Source organism: Nannospalax galili, unplaced genomic scaffold, assembly GCF_000622305.1.
Source record: "Nannospalax galili isolate Female #2095 unplaced genomic scaffold, S.galili_v1.0 scaffold513, whole genome shotgun sequence".
NCBI lineage: Eukaryota > Metazoa > Chordata > Mammalia > Rodentia > Spalacidae > Nannospalax > Nannospalax galili.
Window position 1 is genome coordinate 866,078 of NW_008334861.1, and position 25,574 is coordinate 891,651.

Here is a 25,574-nt window from a genome sequence, read left to right on the forward strand (position 1 = left end):
ATGATATATAGACATGAAGTACCCTTGAATAGGCTGGATGCTGCTCTTAAAATGTGATTAGGATATAATAGAGGTGAATGGATTTTGAATTCTCAAAAAGAATATTCTAGGGGCTGGAGAGATGGCTCAGTGGTTTAAGAGCACTGATTGCTCTTCTGGAGGACATGGGTTCGATTCCTAGCACCCACATGGCAGCTAACAACTGTCTGTAACTCCAGTTCCGGGGGGATCCAACACCTTCTTTTGACTTCCGCGGGCATTACACTACACGAGTACACCTACTTACATGCAAGCAATACACCCATACACATTAAATTAAAAAATAAATAAATAAAAATTTTTCAAAAAGAATATTCTAGCTGGGCATGATGGTGCACACCTTTAATCTCAGTACTCAGGAGGCAGAGGCAGGCAGATCTCTGTAAAATCTAGGACAGCCTGGTCTACATAGCAATTTCCAGGTCAGCTGAGGCTACAGGAACATCCTGTCTCAAGAAGACAAAAAAAGAAAAAGAATATTCTAAGTGATTTACATATAACCAGGTAAGTCCTTGTAAAGATGGCGTTAAATCATCCTTGAGCTGACACTGTAGGCAGCAGAAACTGTCACTCTTGTACTGACCTTAGAAAGGCATACATCCATGTATTCTATAGCATCATGGAAATGAATTCTGCCAAAAATTGTGAATATGTTTTATTGCACTAGAAAAGGAACTCTGCAGTTGTGACTACACTAAGGCCCTTAAGATGAGGGAAGTCTATCATAGCTATCTGCGTAGGAACAATCTAACCATAAGGGTCCTTTTTTGGTTTTGTTTTGTTTTTTGAAATAGGGTTTCATGTGGCCCAGGCTAGCCTTGAACTTGATATGTAGTCAAGATTGTCCTTGAACTCCTAGTCCTCCAGCCTCTGTTTCTCAAGTGCTGGGATTACAGGTATACAGTACTATATGTGACATAAGCTTTTTTTAAAGGGAAAAGATGGGGGAAAAAAGTCAGCGGATACGTGATGATAAAAGTGAGGGTGAGAATTACAGAGAGCGTTGAGGGTGCTACTCTGACAGTTTTAGCAATGGAAGAAGTAACCACAAGCCAAGGTATATAGGTGGCTCTATACGTACGAATAAGGAAGAAAACGGATTCTCCTATAAAGTCTCCAAAAGGAATGTAAACTTGATAGTACTTTTATCGTAGTGCACCATACTCCATTCTATATTCCCAACCTCAGTGATTATAAGATGAATCTCTGTTGTTTAAGCAACAAAGTTTGTGGTCATTCATTCCTATAAAGAATAGCAGAAGGAAGCTCACACAACTTCAGACTTCAAGGGGCTGCAGAAATGACTCGGTGCTTAAGACCCAGGTTCGGTTCCCAGCACCCACATGGAGGCCAACAATCACTCATAAGTCTAGCTGCAGGGGAATCCGATGTCCTCTTCTGACTTCCATGGGCACTGTACAACATGGGTGCACCTACCTACATGCAGGCATAACACTCATACACATAAAATAAAAATAAATATTTTTATAACTTCAGATTTCAAATGACACCCCGACACCAGTTAACTTCTGGATTGAAGCTGTGTAGGAGACACTGAGCCACATATGTAGTTAAATAGGACTTATGATGACTAATCCTGATGGTCATCTTCATTGGATCAATAACTATCTAAGATTAGTAAAATACACTGTTAGGTATGTCTTTGAGCGTATTATCAATGAAGATTAACTAAGGGGAAAAAGACTTACCCTGAATATGAGCAGCACCATCACACACTCTGGGTGTGATGAATAAATAGATATTAAATAGATAATAAATAGATATTAATAGATAATAAATATTCCAGGTAGAATAAATAGAATAAAAAATGGGGAAAGGGAAGAATACATTAGTATGGGCATTCTCTCTCTCTTTCTCTCTCTCCCCCCCACCTGCTCCTTCCCTCCCTCTCTCCCTTCCTCCCTCTCTGCTTTTCCAATGCTCAGCTCAACCAGGCCATTCTCACCATGATGGACTTAAATCTCTGAAACTATGAGCCAAAACAGATTCTTCGTCCTTTAAATTGTTGTCACAGCAATGAAAAATTTAACATGGGCCATGCTGGGGTGCCACATGCATGTAATTTCAATACTTGAAAGGCAGAAGCAGGAGCATTACTGCAAGCTCAAGGCCAGCCTGATCTACATATCAAGTTCCAAGCCAACCAGGACCATACAGCAAGATGCTACATATCACAGGATGCACACTCCTGATCCTAGTGAAATGATCATAGAGTGAATAGGAAAGGATTTTTAACTCATTAAACATATAGTAATTGTTAATGAGGCATTTAATATAAATATCAAGGCTCAGAAAAATATTTTATTAGAAGCCAACCTTAAGTGCACATCCTTTTAGCATTCTGTGTGGTGGAATGGGAAGTGGGTTAAGGCATTTTGATTATATATTCAGCTATATCAGGTGGCCTTAGAAAACCCACTTGTGTGATTGTTTTGAGTTAATCCCAACATTTGTATACCACATGTGCTGTACCACTATACAAGTGCTGTACCACTGAGCTGCTGCCCCAGCCCTTGATATTTCAGTTTGGGTCGAAATTAGCCACATTATATTTCCTCATGGAAAATCAGGTTTACTTGAGACAGTGTAGGACTATGTATAGTTATTCAGATTTGAATATTTGCCAAGAATTTTGTGAAAATCAAATGAGTTTGTCACTTAAAGAAAACCCACTGGCAGTGTATAAGACAAAGAAAATATCAGCTTTGGAAAAATTAGAACTTTGGGCTGTAGATGGCTTAGTGGTTGAGTACATGCTGCATAATTATGAGGCCTGGAGTTCAGATACCAGGACACATAAAGAGCCAGGCATTCCATGCATCCTGACCCCAGCTCTAATTAGGACAGACAAATGGATAGCTGGGGCTTGGTGGCTTCCATGTTAGCCAAGAAAACCTGAGCTCCCGAGTTTAGGGAAAGACCCTGTCTCAAAGGAATAGGCAGAATGTGAAAGAAAAGGACACACAATGACCACTCCTGGTCTCAAGGTATACATCTGCACAGGCCCCACACACGTATGCATACACACACACACACACACACACACACACACACACGAATAAATAAAAAATAAATAATTTTAAAAGAACTAAAATTTTAAAAAATGTGACTCTAGAACCATAAACCATTTAAAAAAAAAATCCCCGCTGATGAAGGTAATTTTGTTATTGCATAGGGAAAGGTGTCATCATCATCAACAACGCTGAGCAGGACGCCAATATTTCCCAAATATACTATATTAGAAAAAAATAACAAATGGATACATGATCTATTGGTAAGGTAAGACACTCCAATGAGATTAAAGAGAAGTAAATAGGGGGAAGTTTTGAGCAGTAACTTTCAGGTTTGGGAATCTTAATACGAATTTTAACATAATTAAGGAAGAGAAAGCGGGAATGGTTGTATTAATATCCAATAAAGGGCCAATCCTGTAGCAGCACAATATGATCCTAAATGTGTATGCACTGGAAAACAGACTCAATGCACAAAACAAATATCAATCGAGATAAAGGGAGAAATAAACAATTCTCCAATTATAGTGGGGAATTCAACACCTAATTCACAGCAATTAAATGAACTACTATACCGAAAATCAGCAAGGAACAAAATCAGCCATCAGGTCTAAATGACCTATTGAGAACACGCCACCCACACAGTGTAGAATTTGTGTGTTTCTTAAATGCCCAGGGAACATTGTTCTGGCTAGACCACTGCTATGCCATAAAGCCAGCCCTGATCAATTTTAAAGATTAAAATCCATGAAGTATACCGTCCAACCAGAACTAGAAATCAAGGACAAAAGTAGTAGGGAAATTCACAGGTAGAAGCTGGGGGGATCGACTGGTCAGTAAAGCGCTGTCATTCCATCCTTAGGACTACAAAAATCACGAAATAAAATAACCAATAGGTCCAAGAAGAAATGAAAAGGTAATAAATACTTTGACAAAAATGAAACCAAACCACAACCCACTAAAACTGATATTGCCACATCCATGCCAAAAAGGAAATTCTTTGCTGTAAATGTTTTAATCAAACCACATAAAATTTAGGTAATGCCAGTGCTAAGGAGGCAGAAATAGGATGGTCCCTGGGGCCTCCTGACCAGCCAATCTGACAGAATCAACAAGTTCCAAGTTCACTGAAAGACCCTGTCCCAAAAAATAAAGAAATGTGGAAAGTGATTGAAAAATTACTTGATGATGTCAACTGGGCGTGGTGACACACACCTTTAATCCCAGCACTTTCGAGGCAGGGACAGGCAGATCTCTGTGAGATCAAGTTGCGTGGGCCTTGTGCCATGCATCCCTACAAAGGGAGTTCCAGGTAGCTAAGGCTACAAGGAGACCCTGTCTCAAGGAAAAAGAAAAACCCTATATCAATGTCACTTCTACATGCATACATATACACATAAACATATGAGAAAATTAAAATTTTTTTTAAAGTCTTCCCACAAAGAAATATCCAAGAATATATGGCTTCATTAGTGAATGCTATAAAACATTTAATGAATAAAAAACAATTCTTCAAAAAAAAATTCACCACAAGGTCAAGCCAGTTAAAGGGTCAGTGTAGATGGGGGAAGTATTCCCCAGGTCCCACTGGAAGAGCTATGGGCAGTTTATGGCTGTTGAGGGAGAGAAAGCCACTTTTCTTTGGGGGTGTGGCCACTGGTAGTCAGTTCATGCCTCAGTGGATGGCCTTACACCCGTGTGCAAGCAGGCAACACTAATTGGACTCAGTAGATTATGTAACACACACACACACACACACACACACAGAGAAAATACATGAAGCTAGGAGGGAGAGGTGTTAAAGGGACCTAGGGGGAGTTAGCAGAAGGATGGGGAATAGTTATGATCAAGGTACATTATATACACATGTGAAATATTCAAAGAAAAATTAATTTAAAATGTTAATAAAAAGAGAAAAAAGTTATCCAGAAAACAGAAGAAGATAATACTTTCAAATTCATTAAATGATACCAAAACCTGCCAAAAGTATCACAGGACAAATTCAGCTATATAACCACTATGAATCTAAAACCCCCAACAAGACAGAACACCAAATGCAATGAAAAGCTCATGGCTGGGGCGAGGGGGAGCATGTTGGCACACCGTTAATCCCAGCAATAAGGGTACTGAGGCAGCAGGATCAGTGACTCTGAGGATACTCTGGGCTACAAAGCAAGTACCAAGTCAAAATAAACAAAAGATGAGTTATATTTCAACTGATTTTTTTAAAGCTTCCAAAGCAATTCAATGGAAGGATAGCCTTGCACACAAACTGGCAATTTGGAGCAAGTTGACATTCACAGGAAATAAGAATTTTAAGGAAAAAAAAGATAGGAGAAAGACTATGGGCCCTAGGTTTACACAAAGACTTTGGGGTTCTCAGACCTGGCAGCAAGAACGGGATTAATAGGACAGCATGAAATTTACAGAGGTTTGAGCTGCAGAAGGCCTTGTGAAGGTCAGCTCTAGAATACTTGCAAATCACATATCTAAGATCTACTGTCTTAAATCCTTAAAGAGTTCTCATAGCTCAACAGTAAGAAAAACCCAAGTCCAAATTATCTTAATGGACATGTCTTTAGTATTAACTTTCAATTAATTTCTGAAGATTGTTTTCAGTTTTCAAATGATAAATATCGACAGACATGGCCCACATAAACAAAACCTCTTAAAATCCTCAATAATTTGGCAAGGATTGAGACCAGAATGCCTGAATGCCTCTGCTTGAGAGTTCTCGTACGGCTGAAGTGGCCGAGCTCTGTCAGGCCTTGAAAGGCACATAGGGGTGCTATGTGAACAAGAAAGACACATCATGAAATACAGAGGTGGCCTGCAGTTTCAGCCAGTTAGGATTTACTTACGTCCTCCTCCTGTCCCTGGTTTCCGGCGGCCATCATCTCGATCACCCAAAGCATCAGTCAAGTCAAAATCACTCCCTTCAGTGGGCCACAAAACACAAAGGAAACAAATAATTAATAACTGGTACGAGATTCAAAAACAATTTAAAACACCACCTATGAGTTTGCATGATCATTACAAGGAATGAGTTAAGGCAAATTAAAACCCGGACAAAAGGCAAAAACAATGAAAAGAAACATGGATCACATAAATCACAGATTAATACTACAATAAGACAGCACTACACATTTATCAAATGATGAATACCAAAAGGTAGCAAAGATACAGTGAAACTGGATCACTCATAGAATGCTCAAGGGAATTTAGAATAGCCACTTATAAAAACAAATGGGTGTGGTGACACACACCTTTAGTCCAAGCACTCAGAGGCAGAGGTGGGCAGATCTCAGTGACTTCAAGGCCAGCCTGGTCTACATAAGTTCCAGGCTAATTGGGGCAACAGGGAGACCCTATCTCAAAAAGACAAAAAAAAATGTGTAAATACACTCTGGTCTACCAATTGTACTCTTGCCCTTATTCCTAGAGAAAGAAAGGCTTACATATTACAAATACAGCTCTACATGAACTGGAGAGATGGCTCAGCAGTTAAGAGCTCTCACTGGCTGCTTTGCAGAGGACCTGGGTTCGGTTCCCACACCTACATATTGGCTAACAACTGTCCATAACTCCAGTTTCAAGGTAATCTAACACCTTCTTCTGACCCCCAAGGGCATTGTATGACACAAGTACACTTACAAGCAATACACTCATACACATAAAATAACAATAATAAAAAATAAAATTTTCAAAAAATTTTTAAAAGACCCCAACTGGAAACTCTGGCATCCTTCAATACATAAAGCACTGAGCAAACTTCAGTATGTGCATACCAGGAAAAAGTCTTCAGTAATTAAAAAAAAAAAACGACTGATCCACCCATCAGTTTCAATGCACCCCAACTGAATTATACTGGGTGATAAATGGCAATTCTAAAAGGTCTACTCTGTCATTTACATAACCTTATTGAAATGATTTTTTAACTTTATTGAGAATTTCATATATGCATACAAGGTATTTTGATCAAGTCCATGCCTACTCCCTCCCCTCCAACTCCTCCCATGTTTCTCCATCCATCACTTTTTTCTGACAACTTCGTGTACCCTTCCTTCCTTCCTTCCTTCCTTCCTTCCTTCCTTCCTTCCTTCCTTCCTTTCTTTCTTTTTTTAAATGTGGCTTTTTGCCTCTCTCTCTCTCTCTCTCTCTCTCTCTCTCGAGCTTTTTGCTACTCTAACATTCTCCCCTCTGATTCCCTATTGGCAATTTGGGTAACCTCTTCAGAGGATGGTGTGATAAGAATAGGAAGTAGGAATTTGGTAAGCAATTAAGGTAAAAAAGACCCCAAAGAAAAGTAGCCAGTTTCTTGGCTAAAAGTCAAAATGTCCTTGGGCGTCTTAGCAACATACTCTGTTCCAAAGGCCAAAAAATGTTAAAATTATTTGAAATGACTTTTTTTCCAGTGGAAAGAGATGAATGGCTTCCAGGGATTAAGGAAAAGATGGGAAAAGAATTAAAGTACAGTAGTTGCCATGGTTATAAAATGGAATCATAGGGTACTTATGGTGAACCATTTAGTATCTGACTACAATGGTGGGTGCATAAGTCAACAGGTGTGATACAATTGCATAGAGTGTCACACACAAGTACAAGTAAAACGCCAGGCGTGGTAGAGCAAATAAATAAATATTTATTTGACAATCAAGAGGAACTTAGAAAACAATTGAACATTGTTTTAAACTAAGAAATTTGTGGTAATGTGTTCAGTAACACGGGAAGTTAATATAAGGAAGTAGAAATATTAATTTTATGGAAGCATGGTTTTTAAATATTCTGTCTGACAAAGTCCATTTAAATGGCTCAGAAAACACATCAAAATACAAGGATCGGCCCATTCTCAACGACATGAGCCACTCCACTTGGGAAATAACTTCCCTTGAAAGATGGAATTGAAGATGAATACATAAAGGCTCTTGAAAAGAACAACTGTTGTGCCAACTTGAATATTTAGCAGGCATTTCTTGTAAATGAATAAAATGAACTTATCAACTGAAGACAAGGCCTAATGATATCTGCGGCAAATGGTCAAACTTAAGATTCAAACAAGAGATAGAATTTTCAAAAACTTTTATTGGTGACGGTGATGATAAGAGATTCTCAACAGTGAACAGCTTATTAAATTTATTTATTTATTTGTTCATTATTTATTTTGGGGGTAGTGTCTCACCACGCAGCCTTGGCCAGCCTGGAACTTGCAATTTAGACCACACTAGCCTCAAACTTTTGGTGATCTCTTTCCCTCAGCCTCTGTAGTACTGGGATTACAGGTGTGTGCCAACACATCTGGCTTGCTAAAAGGCTTTTTCCAATGAGGCAGGTGGCAATATTAACCAAGTGACTTTGTAATATTGTAGAGTGAAACTTGGTAACATATGGGCACAATACATTATTCAGGGCACCAATATTTCCAAGTGCAGTATTGGCAAACCATGAAAAAAAGATTCTTTCTCAAAGAATAGGACAGTCCAATGGGGTTCAGCGGAGTTGAACAAGGAGAATTCACAGATTCAGGTTTATTATGGAAATAGAAGAGCACAGTTAGATGCTAAAAAGCTTTTGCAACGTGATGGTAATTAAGAACTCTGAAGCAGGGAAAAGTCCCCAGATAGAAATGGGGACAGGGACAGGAATCTCCCCCTCTCCCTTGAGGTTATGCAGGATGCAAGTCTTTGTTTTCCAAAGCTATCACATTCCTGTAACTGCATTTCTATCACCTTTACAGCCCAACGTTATCTTAATTACAGTGTATATGCTGTGTACCTTTTGCTTGCATTCCTCACATGAGTATAAAAACCTTCCAAAACTTGAACAAGGGGTCTAACTCTTTTGATTTGTGGGTCAGTCCTGCTTGACTTTGGCTATTTGTCTCCGATTTTTTGGTAACAGGTTCACATGCCATACCACACGTATCCTGGGAGTAACAAGCACTGGTCAGGTTTTGGTGTCCTCTTGAAGATGACAGTCTCAACTAATGTAAAAAGCACATTGAGCTCTCTTTCCTTTTTCCTGCTGCATATCTGTGTGAGGCCAGATTTTCTTTATATATTTCAACCTCAGCCACACGAGACTCCAGACATTATGGAAATTCACAAAATCAGAACACAATGTCACTCTTTACTCCAAATTGCGTTTTTGTCTTACAAGCACAGTTATTTCTCATAAAAATCCGTTACATATGTGAATGCATATGGCTTCTTCACAATAATGAAACTTTGGGGGAGCGTTTTTGAGACAGGGTCTCCCTGTAGCTCCCGCTGGCCTGCAACTCACTATGGAGACCAGGCTGGCCTGACCTTGAACTCACAAGGATCTGCCTACCTCTGCCTCCCAAGCGCTGGGACAGGCCTGTGCTACCACGCCTAGTTCATTCATGACATTTTTAAGTTTTAAGTTCTCAGATGATAAATATTGATAGATGTGACCCCCACAAAAGCTCTTCAGATCTTTAAAAGATTGGAGAATTTATAGACAAAATGTTTGAGCATCTCTATTTGAGAGTTCTCCTGTCACTTGAAGTGGCCCCACTCTGTCAGACCATGAATGGCTCATGATGATATTGTAATTAATAAGGCTGACCCCAACAGGGAGCTACAGGGCTAGCAGTTTAAAACAATATTCAGTTGTTTTCTAAGTTCCCCTATAATGAGTCTCAAATTTTTCTGTACCTATTTATTAAAAATGTTATTTATTTTTATGTGTATGAGCCTTTGCCTGCATGTATGTATGTGTACCATGTGTATGCAGGGCCCACGTAGGCTAGAAGAAGGCATTGGATACCCTGGAACTACAGTTACATATAGCTGTGAGCCACAGTGTGGGTTCTGTAAACCACTGAAGTATAGTTGCTTGTCAGAATATCTCAAGGTCATGCTTCAATGACTGTGGCTTCAGTCAGCTAGGACTCACCTCCTCCTCCTGTACCCGGTTTCCGGTGGCCATCATCTCGATCACCCAAAGCATCAGTCAAGTCAAAATTGCCTTCGTTGGACCCCAGAACACAAGAGAAACAACCGATTAACAAGTGGCACAAAGTTCCATAACAAACGGAAGAAAAAGCAAATACCACCCATGAGTTTGCCTTATCAGTACAATGAGTTAAGACCAGAAACTTAAATTACAATTTGATTTTGTGTAGGCATTAATAGTAGGCATTAATATGATGAGGCAAGTCTGTACAGCGTTGCCAGTATTCAGTTAAGTTATATTAGGCATGCTTTGATTAGTTCAGCAGTCAGATCATTTAACAGTATATCCATTGATGGTACAGGTTAACCCAACATCAAAACTAGATGCAGATAGTCCACAAATTGAACAACTGAAAGGAGGATAATGTGGTCTCAAAGCACCTCTGTAGAGTGCAGGAATGAGAATACATCAGGGTAATGCATAAAAACAGTCCAATTCTCCTGGGCTTTTTCCAAGGAAGAAAACTCTTTCCTGCATGGAACATACTAGCATGCCCTTAGAAGTATCAGTTATGAGGCACCAATAGCAACAGTGAGAGGGTCCTCAACCCCAAGGCCAAATTTTTCCTTACATCACAGAAGATGTCCAAATGGACTGCCTGAAGAATGACTTAAGCAATTCCAGGACAGAGTCACAAAGATTTACTGAGTGAAAGATGAGACTGTGAACTATATCATTCTAAAATGCTCCCAGTGACTAAAGGCATCATAAAACCTAACCAATTAATTGGGGTTGGGCATTTAGGTCAGTGGTAGAGCTAGGCCCTGGGTTCGGTTTTCTGCTCCAGAAAAAAAAAAGACAAAAACCTAACCAATTGATTCTTCCCTAATTCTAGAATATGAAATGGTTGGCAATGAAGAGGTCTGAATGCACGGTTTTTTGTTTTGTTTTGTTTTGTTTTGTTTTTGTTTTTGTTTTGTTTTTCTGATACAGGGTCTCCCTGTAGCCACAACTGTCATAGAACTCTCTATATAGACCAGGTTGGCCTCAGTCTCACAGGCATCCGTTTTCCTCTGTCTCCTGAGTGCTAGAATTAAAGATGTGTGCCACCACGCTCAGCATGAATGCATTTTTTTCTTAAAAATTTCATAGGCAAGGGCTAGAGAGATGGCTCAGCAGTTAACAGCACTGACTGCTCTTGCAGACGACCTGGGTTCAGTTTCTAGCACCCATATGGTTGCTAAAAACCATCCATAATGCCACTTCCAGGGGACCCAACACCCTCTTCTGATTTCCATGGGCGTTGCACAACATGGACGCATTTACATATATGCAAGCCATACACTCATACACATAAAATAAAAATAATACTTTTTTAAAAAAAATAAAATTAGGCAGGATTTTTCATTTACAAAGCAAAAAAGAAGGACCAGTTGCAGTGGCACATGCCTTTAACCCCAGCACTCAGGAAGCAGAGGCAGGAGGATCTCTATGAGTTTGAGGCTAGCCTGGTAAGTTCCAGGACAACCAAGGTACAGAGTGAGATCTTGTCTCATGCACACAAACAACAACAAAAAAACCCTGCATAAGGTATGACAATCAAACATTCTGTTGAGTATTCTGTTGAGTTCAAACTAGTGTTTAGATGGATACCTTTACTGGCTTTTCATACATCAGTATATATACCCATGTATGAACTATACATAGCTCATTCTGATACTGCCCCAGATGGAGTTCCAAAGAGTTTGAAGGCAAGCCTTGTTACCTGCAGGATTTGCTGGAGCTCTAGTTGTTCCTGGCCTCCTGGTTGTGGTGCTAAAGTGGTCCCATCTCTCTAAAGGGAGGGGAGGACAGTAAGGGGGACACATTTTGTAAGAAAATACAGCAGCTGCATCATGAATTGCAGAAATATCATGAGAAGGACAACCTCGGTATCACTCTCAGAGGCCCCAGTAGACTATGGCCTCCAAGGAATCACACTGAGCAGAGTGATAATATCATGTAGGGTCTGGGACTGGGGAAATAGCTGAATGATGAAGAGCACGTATTGCTCTTGCAGAGGACCTAAGTTCAGTTCCTTGCACCCATGATGTGGAGGTCCCCAAATGCCACTGAATTGTTTACTTTAAAATACAAACTTTCAGATACAGGGTATAAACAGATCTAGAAATCTAACATATAGCATGATGCTTACAGTTAATAAAAGAGTATTGTACTGGTAAATTTTTGCTAAACAAAAATTTTACTTTATGCTAATTTTGGCTGCTCTTGAAAAAGAAATGGTTATGTGAGCTGACAGATGTGTTAACCGTCTTCACTATAGTAACCACTTCACTATCTCTGTATCATAACAACATCACGTTGTGTATCTTAAACTCAAAAAAAGTTTAACTTTAAGATAATGATTAAAGTTATTTATCCATATGAACTTTAGTAGTATTTTTTAAAAAAAAGACTACACCAATGAATGAATTCTTATGGTGTATCTGTACATGTGTGTCTAGATGAATATATGTATATATATATATGTATGTATAATAGGCTTCATATACTGTGTGTGTGTTTCCTTATTGAGACAGTTAAGCAAAGGCTCTCCAAGTGGCCGTTAATTCCAGTGACAAGTGTGTGTAGAAGAGAAGGAAGACACAGAAATGGGAACATCATATAAAGACATAGAGATGCAGTGCTGGGGAAGGTGGAAAAGGAATCTCCCCTAGAGGCTTGTGAGAGAAAGTGGCTCTGCTGATACCTTCACATAGGTTTTATATCTTCTAGAAGTATAACAGGTCAAAGTTCCCTTTTTGTAAGCCATGTACTATGTGGTATTAATTATAGTATCAGGAAAAAGCTATTATAGGTAGATTCTCTCTGGTATTCTGGTATTCAATATATACTAAATGAAAAACTAAGATAATGCTTTTCTCTTTCTCTCTCTCTTTTTTTTTTGGTCTTTTTGAGACAGTCTCCCTGTAGCTCCAGCTGGTCTAGAACTTGATATGTAGACCAGGCTAGCCTTGAAGTCACAGAGATCCACCTGCCTCTGCCTCCCAAGTACTGGGATTAAAGGCATGTGCCACCACGCTCAGCAAGATAATACTTTCATACATATGGCTATATGAAAAAGCCCTACACATGTGGCAGAAATCAAACAGATGATCAAATATGCCAACTGATCTGTTCATGTGTGTATGTTTTTCTTAAGGATATATTCTGAGTGTGTTGTCTCTGTCGATCACTTTTAGTAGTTTATTTGATTGGCTACTCACGCTTTACTGAGGAAGTTTCTTTCAGTGCATCCTCCAGATTAAAATCAAAGTCCCCATATGCTACAAATAAAAAGACAATTTTAAGTATTTTTGCATGATACACAATAATACTGAAATATTCTCTCTTTTTCCTTACTATTATTATTTGTGGCTCTGAGAAGTGAACCCAGGGCCTAGAGTATGTTGGGTAAGTGTCAAAATGGCTGTCAAATATATGGCCCCATCATCAGCACACAAATGCATATGGCAAATATATTAATAGATATGAGGGAGACTGTGACACAATAATAGGAAACTTTAAAACCCACATCCACCAGTGAATAGATGCTCTAAACACAATGGAAGGAAACATTGGGTTTAAGCTATGTTTTCAGCTAAATGTATTTAATACGTATTTACAGAACACTTCATCCAACCACAACAAAATATACACTCTTTTCAAATGCACAGGCAACACTCTTCGGAACAGATCACCTGTTAAGATACAAGGTAACTCCGAACAAAGACTGAAGAAGATTGAAATCATATCACATATCATTTCTGACCACAACAGCATGAAACTAAAACTAAATAGTGAGAAAAATCTTGAGAAACTCACAGATATATAGAAATTAATCAACATGCTTCTGCACAATCAATAATCAGAAAAAAACAAAAACAAAAACCAGGAAAGCCTCCATCAAAATGGACAATGATCTTTCTGAGATGTTACAGCTCAGAAAACTAGAAAATACAACAAAGGAAAAGCCCAATATAGCAGAACAGACATTTTTTTAAGTTCAAAGCAGAGATTAAAAAAATAGAAGATAGAAAATTGTGCTGACTGGGGAGATGGCTCAGGGAGGTGTCTGCTGTGTAAGCATAAGGACCCAAGTTCGGATGCCCAGCAACCACATATAAAGCTGAATCTGTAATCCCAGTGCTGGGACATAGAGGCAGGAAGATCTCTGAAGCTCTCTGCTCAGCCAGCCTAGATGAATCAATAAGTTCCAATGTCTCATTTAATCCAGGGTGGCTTTGAACTTGCAGTGTAGCTAAGGCTGGCCTTGAACTTCTGATCCTCCTTGGTCCTTTTGAAAAAAAATGATTCTTTTAAAAAAATTATTTATTATTTTTATTTTAAGTGTATGAGTGTATTGCCTGCATGTATGTGAGTGCACCCGTGTCATGCAATGCTGCAGAGGTCAGAAGAGGGCTTCAGATTCCCCTGGAACTGGAGTTAAGGATGGCTCGTAGCTGCCATGTGGGTGCTGGGAATCGAACCCAGGTGCTCTGCAAGAGCAGTCGGTGCTCTTAGCCACTGAGCCATCTCTCCAGCCCCTCTCCTTGGTCCTTTTAAGATAGGTATTTAGCGAGACTAACAAATGAACAAAGAGAGAAGACCCAAACTCAAGTAAAAGAGGAGACATTGCAAGTAATATCAGAGGAATACAAGTGATAACGCCCGTTATGAACAACTGTTCACCTATGAAGTACATAATGACTGATTTCAGAGGAACATGTAATCTTCGAAGACTGAATCAGGAAGAAATAAAAAATATGAATAGACCAAACATGACTACAGAGAGCAAACCACTAATAACAAGTCTCCCATCAAACAAAGACCTAGGATCAGATGACTTCATCATTAATGAACTCTGTCAAAAACGTAAGAGAGAGTCAGTCCTTGCCAAACTAAACTCTTCTGAAAAGACCGACAATGAGGGAATAGTTCCAAAGGCAGTTTATGGGCCACCATTTTTCTCATACCAAAGGTAGACAAGGACACTACAAGAAACTTGTATGATAACATTCTCTGATGAACACAAATGGAAAATTTTTCAAAAATATACTACTAAACAGGATCCAACAGCATATTAAAAATACCATTCCCCATTATCAAGTAGAATTTAAGGATAAAGGAATAATATCTAAATCAACAAATGTAATACATTTTGCTAACAAAAAACTACGATGATCTCAAAAGATACAGGAAATTCTTTTGACAAAATTTAATCTCTGTTCATCTTATAAACAAGTATAATAAGGAATGTGCGTGAACAACAGATGGGCCATACACAAGGAGCCCATGGCTAACATTATAGTCAACAGTTAACTTTTCCTCTGAAATCAGGAACAAGATTTGGTTATTTCTACTCAGTATATAAAGAACTCAAGAAATTGAACACAAATAAATAAATAAATAAATAAATAAATAAATAAATAAATAAATAATAAATAAATAAATCCAATCAACAAATGGGCAGAACCCAAAATGGACATTTTTCAAATGGAGAAGTACAAATGACCAATAGATACACGAAAGAAAGTTCAACATCTTTAACTATCAGGATAACGCAAATAAAAACTATGTTGAGATTGCATATGACCCTAGGCAGGATTTCTATCATTTAAAAAAAGCATAAAATACTGGCGAGGATGCAGGTGTCCTGGGGGAGGAGCCCATATACAGTGCTAGTGAAAATGTGAGCTGGTACAGTCACTATGGAAATCAGTGCAGCAGTTCCTCAAAGAACAAAAATACCATTCTTGTGACTATATCCAAAATGATCAAAGTCATCCCACAATAGGTATATTCTATGTTTTTGCAGCACTAGTGACAAAAGCCAAGTTACACAGTTATCCTAGTTAAATATCCATCAGTGGATAAGTGGGTAAAGAAAATATGGGACTCTCCCTCTGGCACTAACACAGTTTAGAAATCAGCTGATTCATCCTAGGCCCAGCTCAGAAGTCCTAACCCCTGGAATCTGAGGGGTCAGTGTTCAAGCATTTGGCAGAAAAGCTACCTCATTCGATGAGAATTTTAATGAGAAAAGCACACAGTGAGCTGGAAGTGTTTTTTTTGATAGAGAAATGTTTCCTGTGAACTTGGGTGTATCCTTGAGAGTATCTCCCAAATAAAAGTGCTGGTTCATGGGGTTGGAGAGATGGCGCAGCAGTTAAAAACACCGGTTGTTCTTGCAGAAGACCCAGGTTTGAATCCCAGCACCCACATGGCAGTTAACAACTGTCCGAAACTCCAGTTCCAGGGGATCCAACAGTTTCTTCTGTCCTCCGCAGGCATCGCACGACACGGGTGCACTTACCTACATGTAGGCAATACACACACATAATTTTTTTTTTTAATTTTTAAAAAGTGCTGGTTCGATCCAAAGACAACCCACTGGCTAGGGTTCGCCTTTCAGCAGAATTTTCCCTTTGGGAGAAAATACAAACTTGACCTCTACTACAACCTGACTTAGGACTGAGTTGGAAGCTGAGGGTGCATTTTAATGAAGGCTATAAAACAAGACACAGGAAGCCCTTGTTAGCCAATGATGTCATAACCTAGCTGTATGCCACCAACCACCAAAACACTGATGGAAATGTCTGATCCTTGAGAGACTAGCTGATGGGCCCCGTAAGTAACCTTTCATTTGGATTTGATTAATTCATCATTTTTCCATCTATTGTTCCTGCCCACTTCACTTAGTTTATCCTGAAAGCACCCCTTTCACGGTAAGGGCTTATGAGCATCCTGTATAGGCATGCCCTGTCCAACTTGGTAGTCATTTTTCTCATGTGGTTACTCAAAATAAAATTAGTGAAAATTCAATAAATGTTTAGGTGAGTATCTCCAATCTGTCCCCCAAATTACCAGTACATAGCACTGGATATGACTTGATGACAATGCATTTAGGGTTCATGCCAAGAGCACCTCTACAGAGGGACATGTCTCCTGCATGCTGTTTCGTTAAGAATTGCAGAGGCTTCTGGGACACTTCCCAGCCAAAGATTTCAGAAGTAAAGCTGAAACTTAAGTAGAGATCAGTACCTCTCAAGTGGCCAGTGACATCCATCCCCCTGTTCACTAAGGATGGTTTCTATTCTACCACTTTGCTATGTACATGTAAGCAGTTCCCAGGTTTTTTGGAAAAGAGCCCAGTATAAATCCTAAGTGAATAAATACTCACCTAAACTGCTTCATTTTTCAAATTCTGAAATCTTGACCATTTTCTGAGTATGTGAATAAGAAAGAACACCAGGAGGCATCTTAGTCCGGTAATCATAGATGTGTCATCTCAACTTTCCCATTTGTCTGCCTTAATGGAGGTTCCATTAAACCGAAACTATACTTATATGTGTCCATGAAAGCCATGGTGCCACTCACTTGCCTCTCATCTGTATCTACACACATCAAAGGGTGCAAAGCTAGGCTGGGCGTGGTGGCACATGCCTTTAATCCCAGCAGTCAGGAGGCAGAGGCAAGCAGATCTCTGTGAGTTCAAGGCCAGCCTGGTCTATATAGTGAGTTCCAGGTCAGTTGGAGCTACAGGGAGACCCTGTCTCAAAAAGACAAAAAAAAAAATGGTTCAAAGCTACCTACCAAAAAAGAAACAGACTTGGTCATCAAGGTGCAAGGAAAGCCCACTACAAGAATCAGAATCAGACCTCAGGGACCAAATCATGTCCCAGCCATTCTGTCTGTGGCACTGCTTCTTGATCTCTTGGGCTCGAGGAATAAGAATAGGCGGGTGTTGGGGAGCTATCTCACTCCATAAAGTACTTGCCATGCAAGCATGAGGACCAAAGTTCAATCTCTAGCACCTATGTGAGAAGGGAGGTGTGCTCACGCATGGTCATAACCTCAGGGCAGGGGAGGTGGATACTGGTAGATTCCTGGGGCTCAGTGGCCAGCCAGCCTAGCCTAATTAGTGAACTTCAGGTTCCAGCAGGAGACCCTGTCTCAAAATACAAGGTTCCTGTGACTCCTGAGGAACAACATCTGAAGTTGATCTCCACATGCATGCACACACAGACACACACACACACACACACAGAAGACATTAATACTTCCTTGTTTCTGCTAAGGGTAAAACGGAGTCTCACCATCATACAATAAGGGCATCACCTCCTGCAGTTGCTCACAAAGCCTAGTATCTCCCTGCATCCTGGGCAGAGGGCCACTGGAGCCACAGCTAACAAAAGGAAAGGCTACAGGTCATAAAAGACAAGTTCACACTTCAAAGCCTATCATAGAAACATTCCTGAAAGCTGCTTGTGGGAAGTCCATGGGGCAAGGTGATTGGCATGTATGGTCAAATTTCCAAATGTCTCTTTCGTGAAAATAATTTATTTCCCTTAGTGGAAATAAGGAAGCATCTTTCCCTGACCCTGTGCTGTGGACCATTTTAACTCTCGTTACTGCAATCTAGACCCACACACATTGTCTTGATAAATTTATGCTTCTCTACCTCAAAGCATGCTGAGTAATTAATATCCTCTGGGTTAGTTGGGCACTGCAGCATTGCAAAGGAATGCGGAAAGAGCTTGCTTCTTATTCTGATTACTAAATGGATTTAGCTACTGCCACCTGAGCTCCAACTAGTTTCATGAATAAATTTAGAACACTCTCAGAAAGGACAATAATGACGGGAAGGTACTGGTTCACTAGAAGGCAGGAATCAACACTGCAGCCCCAAACAGCCGCCACCACCCATCCAACTGCAGTGCCTACTGAATTCTGAGCTGTCACTTGATTTCAAGTATGCACAGGGCACCCAGTACTCCAGTTCCTACTAGGGACAGGAACACTGGTAAACATGGCATCCTTCACATGTAGGCACCAGAGCTTCCAGTCTTTTTATATATTGCTGGGAAACATCTAAGTGTCCTACATAGCTGGTTGCTTGTTTTTCAGTGTCAGGGAAGGATTTCTACAAATCGTAAAAGCCATTTCACTGATGAGTGTGTAATTAAAAGGAGAGTTTCATTCTTCTTTCTACACAGAAAATAAAATGTCTACGATGGATGTTCACAGAGGAAATCTGAAATGTGCCTTGAATGCCTACAAAGAGAACCTCCCCCAAAGAAGTCAGATCCTAGAGCTAGGAGCATCTTCAGTCAAAGATGAATGATTGTACAATATAGTAAGCCTACTGAAGACATTGAAGTATAGGCATTGAATGATATAGTTTATGTTTTGTGGTTTGTATCTCAACAAAAGCTGAAGTAGCTATCTCCATGTACTGCCCCAGAGTCTTAGCTCACATACCCTTTCTTACAAGTGGGGGTGGGGGTCCATGGGCCACAGCAGCTGATAACTAGGCAGCAGAAGTGCAAATGGCCTGCAAACGAGAAGATACAAGGAAGCTACTCATATCCACAAGCAATCACTGTATTCAACACCATTACCCATTCTCCATATGTGAAAAGAAGGGGTAAAACCTGACTGCTTGTCCTTCTGCCAAAGGTGGAACACATGATGGAAACAAAACCTCCGCAGACAGCAAAGCTCTGTCATGACGTGTCACGAGACTTCATAGTCTCATGGTCCAAGGCATGCTGCTCTTGGGCTGAGGTGCAAATTTACAAGTGCTTTGCTGAAGGTGACACTGCTGTTCAGACATGGCGGCCAAGATGTTCTGAAACAACACCTGAGGTGATCATCAGTATCGATGACCTGCTTTCAAGCCAAACAACCCAGATACAGATCCCAGCCCTGCTACTCACCAGCAGGAATAAGCTGGGGCAAAATATTTAATGCCCGGCCGGGGAGATGACTAAGTAAAGTGCTTGCTGTGTAAGCATGAAGACCTGAGTTGAGGTCCCTAGTACCCGTACAAAAGGCCAAGCATGGCAGCGTGCATTTCCCAGCATTGGCTAGAAGCAGGAGGGTCCCTGGGGCTTGCTGACGAGCCAGTATAGCCAATCAGCAAGGTCCTGGCTCTGTGAGAGACCCTGCCTCAAATAATAAGGTAGAAAGGTATCGAGTAAAACATCAACACCAACCTCTGACTTCTGCACACATAGAGTGATATGCACATACACGTGAATACACAGACACAAAAAATACTTAAGATTTGAGGACTCAAGGTCTCAGTTTTCCCATATGTAAAATAGATATAACAATAAAGCCTACTTCAGTGGATTGGTATAAGAATTAACTGGTTATTCTCTATAAAGTGCTTATCAAAATATCTGGCACATAAGAATGTTTCAAATGTTAACTATCTTTATTATCATATCTGGTGTTAAGTAAAGTCTACTAAATTGACTAGTAACTAGAAGCCCCCAAAATATGTATGAGTAAATAACTTAGAGTCCTGCTCAAATGTTCAAAAATTTAGTAAGTTCAGAGAGAATACCATGTTCTGATCTAAACTCACCCCTCCCTGCCTGATGAACACTTAGGAGCTACTGTTTTGACACAACACAGGGAAATCAAGGCATAAGAATGCCAGTGTTTTAGACAAGACTGTCTCCAAACACCTCTAAACCACAGTCTCTAGATGAATAACAATTCATGTGACATCTCCTGCAGCTGCCATAAAAAGTGGTGGCTATCTGTGTCATTTCTTAGGGAACTAAGAAGTTGTGTCTGGTCAGTGCTTCTTAACATGAACATTTCAGAATCAGAGTCAGACATAGCAGACCTGAGAGATCACTGAACCTAATGCACTTGTTTCAGAGATAGACTGATATTCAGGCGTAGGCACAAGGACCTAAGTTCAATCACTAGGATCCATGATTTACAAAAAAAGTCAAGGTCATCCCAGTACTAAAGAGGTAGAGGTGGGAAGATTCCTGGAGCTCACTGTCCCACCAATCAAACCTACTTGGGTAAATTGCAGGCCAGTGAGAAACCCTGTCTTGAAAAAACAAAGTGGATGGCTCCAAGGAATGACACCCAAGGTTGCCCTCTGGCCTTCATACACATGTGCATCCAACATGCATATGCATCACACTCACACATAAAAAAAGCTGATATTTTCCTGCTTCTATCTCAAACCGGTGACACAAAAAGTGGTGACTCTTGTTATATATTATGCAGTGCAGATGTGCTTTTGTGATGCAGTGCAGATGTGCTTTCGTGAAGCCTGGGTTGCATCATGGCCACCGTGAGTCAGCCTGGACATAGAGCACAATGGAATCCACATAGCCTCAGATGTAAGAAAAAAAATTGGGGGCTGGAGAGGTGTCTCAAGGGATAAGAGCACTTGCTGCTCTTGCAAAGGACCTAGGTTTGATTCACAGCACCCCACATGGTGGCTCTGTCTCTGTCGTCATCTTCTGGCCTTCTTGGGCACTACACACACAACAATAAACATACAGGAAACAAAGCCTTTGTACAAATAAAAACGTCATTAAAAAAAAAAAGAAAAAAGAAAGCAATCACTGAAGTCCAGTGCTAGCCAATGACATCCCTTCTGCATTCACGAGCATGCTCCAGATGTTGAATCGCAGGCTGAGTTTGCCAGGCCCTGTGAGATTTCTGTCTTGCCACCTGGCCAGTCACTGCAAGGGAGAAAAGCAATGGCAGTGCCTCACATGTCCCTGGCTCATGCCTCTCTGCAGAATTCCAGTCCTGTACATCTTTACTACTCCAAGGGATTCTCAGTCCGTGTTACTATTATTGTTTGAAATTGGGAACTGAGAGTCCACCAACTTTTCCTTGTTTTGCAAGTCTTTGTGTGGGTATTTTGGGTCCCTTGAATTTCCATATGAATTTAGGATCATCTTATGCGTTTCTACAAAAGAAAGCAGCTGGAATTTTAATAAGATTGCATGGAATCGATAGATCAATTTTGGAAGTACCCCATCTATTTTTAAACACTCACATCTCCCATTTTAAACTAGAAAGCCCTCTTTGGACTTCACTTCCCTATCCCCGTACTACTGTTTTCTCTCCCTCCTCTTCATGACCAAACATCAAATGGCTGTCTATGATTTGCTCCCTCCCCTTTTTGTCATTCCCCAGTGGCTTAGAGTCAAATTCCAGACCTGGGTTCCCCATCAGTGTCCTTAACAGGCACAGCTGCCCAACCTATTGTCCAAGTCTAAATCCTGAAGGACATCTTGGACATTTCTTACACTCCAAAGTCACACCCCCACCAAGAGCTATCAATTCACTTCTGTAGCATACCTAAGGACCACTTGCTTCTCTACATCTAGCCCAAGCAGCAAGCATCATTCCCCTGAAGCACCATCTATACCAGTGCCTTCCAGGAGAACAAGCTGTATAGGAAGTGGGCTCTAATACATTCTCGAGACCACAGGCAGGCTGACACACTTCTTCCTGTCTAATACACTGTGGAACATCACTTCCCTGCTCAAAAGCACAAAAACATTATCATTACACTGACCATAAATTCCACATGCCTAACTATGGCCTGTGAGGCCACGTGGCCGATGTGGCCCTTTTTATGGCCTCTCATTGTTTCATGTAGCTTTTATGACTGTCTTCCAAGTCCTGATTGCTAACTGTGTAAATCTTAGAAAATGCAGGAATATATGCAAAATAAAATGACAGCAAGCAGGCTGACATCAGTGGTAGAGTACTTATTACTGACTGAGACTAGCTTTCAATATCAGCTATAAATAAGCAAATAAACACACAAATCAGCAAATGATAAAAACATGAACTTTGAAGACATTATGGTAAATTAATGAAGTCCGTCATGAAAAGGGCAGATACTATGTGACTCCTCCCTGGAGGAGTGAAATCCTTTTATTTAATTTTATTTATTATTTTTATTTTACGTGTATGAGTGTACTGCCTGCATGTATGTAAGTGCACCTGTGTCGTGCAGTGCCTGCAGAAGTCAAAAGAGGGCATCAGAGCCAGACACGGTGGCTCACGCCTTTAATCCCAGAACTTGGAGAGGCAGAGGCAGGCGGATCTCTGTGAGTTCAAGACTAGCCTGGTCTAAACAGTAAGTGCCAGGCCAGCTGAGGCTACAGGGAGACCCTGTCTCAAAAAGACCAAAACAAAAACAAAACAACAACAAAAGAAGGCATCAGATCCATTGGAACTGGAATTAGAGACAGTTGTTAACACCCATGTGGGCGCTGGGAATTGAATCTGAGTCCTCTGCAAGAGCAGTCAGTGCTTTTAACTGCTGAGCCATCTCCAGTCCCAAGTAGTAAAGTCTTTAGAGACAAACAGTAGCATGGGAGTTGCCAGGTGCTGATGGTAAGAAAGAAGAGAAAAGTTTCAATTCTACAACATGAAAAAAGAGATCTAGAGATTGGTTGCATAACAATGGGGATATAGAGGCTGGGAAAATGGTTCAGTGGGTAAAGCACTTGCTGCACAACAATGAAGATCTGAGTTCTGAGCCCCAGAACCCACACAAAGGCAAATATGGTAGTGTAAGTCTGTATATCTCAATGCTCCCACAGTAAGATGGGAAGCAGAGACAGGAGAATTTATGGAAGTTTGTGGGCCAGTTAGCCTGGAGTACACAGTGGTGAACAACATGAAAGCCTACCTCAAACAAGGTGAAAGGCAAGGACTAACACTCTGGGCTGCCCTCTGACCTCCCTACATGAGCTGAGGAATGCCATACCTACACTAACAACATATAGGCAACATATAGGCACACCTAAACATACATACACATTATACACACAAAGATAAAAACTGTCCACTTTTGGGCTAGAGACATAGCTCAGTGGTTAAGAGCACTGGCTTCTCTTACAGAGGACCTGAGTTTAATTCCCAGCACCAACATGGCAGCTAACAACCATCCATAACTCCAGTTCCAGGGACTCTGATGGCCTCTTCTGAACTCCACAGGGATTGCATGGCACAGGTGCTCTTTCATATATGCAGGCAATACACTCATACACATAAAACAAAAATAATAAATAAGCTCTGCTTCCCTGGGCTTGCATGACCCGTGGGCCCCTCTGACCCACAGGCTTCTCTACAGGGTAAGTCTACAGTGACCTCAGTGCCTTGACTCCCTCAGCCTCATTCACCCTCCCATCTCTCCTGCCCATCTCGCCTCCTAGCCTGGGTACTGTCCCATTCCTTGTCTTGGCGCCCCAGACACCAGGAGAACCACAACTGCTTCCTGATCCTTTGCATCCAGACCAACGCAGTTCATTCTCAGGTCCCCAGGGGCGCTCTGGGCCTTGTCCCACCCTCACCTCCCTCTACTTCCCACCAAATACCAGTAGTCCTCTAGAGGAGTACAATGAGAAGCCCCTAGAGATAATGCAGGACATGGAACTCAAAAGAACAAGTATAAACATGATAAAAGAATTCAGTGAATTTAAAGAACACACAAACAAATCAAAGAACTGAAGGAATATAGGGATAAACTTCTGCATGAATTCAGAAAAGAGCTAGAAATATTCAAGAATAATCAGGCTGAAATGAAGAAGGAGGTGAAACACTCAGTAAGCCAATTCGAAATGACAGGAGAAAGCTTCACCAATAGGATGAATGAAATGGAAAACAGAGTATGAAGACTGGAAGATAAAGTGGACGAACTAGACCACTCAAGCAAAGAGTATGAAAAATTATAAGAAAGCACAAGAATGGAAAATGTAGGAATTGTGTGATACCATAAAAAGACCAAACTTATGAATCATAGGCATACAGGAAGGAGAAAAATCCCAAGATAATGGCATGGACCAGATCCTCAAGAGAATCATAGAAGTAAATTTCACAAAATTAAAAAAGACATGCCCATACAAATACAAAAAGCATACAGAACAACAAACAGACAGGACCAGAAAAAAAACTCTCCATGGCACATCACAGTAAAAACACTAAACGTACAGAACAAAGAGATAATACTGAAAGCTGCAAAAGAGAAACAACAAGTCACATATAAAGGAAAACCCATTAGGATTACAGCTGAATTTTTAGTGCAAACTATGAAAGGCAGAAAAGCCTGGACCAAAGAATTCCCAGTGTTAAATGACCACAGATGCTAACCCAAATTACTATACCCAGCCAAAATGTCTATTATAGTCAAAGGGGAAAGAAATATCTTCCATGACATAAATAGGCTAAAGGAATTCATGGCTAAAAAACCAGCCCTTCAGAGAGTTCTGGAAGCAATACAAAGAGCTGAAGAAAGGAATGACTATACCCAAGGGGTTGTGGAAAGAAATTCAATGAAGGTGTAACTGTGGAAAAGTACAGCTATATCAAGATGTAAACAGAAATAAAAATGACAGGATTCAATGCTCATCTCTAGGTGAATGGATTAAAAAATAAAACCCACCTTTTTGTTGTTTGGAAGAAACTCCTCTCACTTTCAAGGACAGACACTATCTTAAAGTGAAAGGATGGAAAAAATATACCAAGCGAATGGTACTAAGAAAAAAGCAGGCATAGGAATTCTAATATCTGACAAAATAGACTTTGAAATAAAACTAATCATAAGAGATAAAGAGGGCCACTACATTCTGATCATAGGAACAATAAATCAAGAAGGTATTACAAACATGAACATATACTCACCAAACTCTGGTGCACCCAACTTCATAAAAACAATACTACAGGACATTAAGACCCAGATTGATCTCAACTCAT

At 40.4% G+C, this 25,574-nt stretch overlaps 1 protein-coding gene across 3 annotated transcripts in view; it reads right to left on the reverse strand.

The window, feature by feature from the left end:
- Positions 1 to 25,574, reverse strand: part of Cd99l2 (CD99 molecule like 2) — a 112,608-nt gene that overhangs the window by 38,064 nt on the left and 48,970 nt on the right. For all 3 annotated transcript variants that reach the window (XM_008829482.2, XM_029561811.1, XM_029561812.1), the window contains exons 2-5: positions 13,256 to 13,315; positions 11,755 to 11,823; positions 9,990 to 10,061; positions 5,933 to 6,007 (exon numbers count right to left, since the gene is read on the reverse strand). In XM_008829482.2, the coding sequence (XP_008827704.1) occupies positions 5,933 to 6,007; positions 9,990 to 10,061; positions 11,755 to 11,823; positions 13,256 to 13,315 (276 nt within the window). The remainder of the gene's footprint in view (positions 1 to 5,932; positions 6,008 to 9,989; positions 10,062 to 11,754; positions 11,824 to 13,255; positions 13,316 to 25,574) is intronic.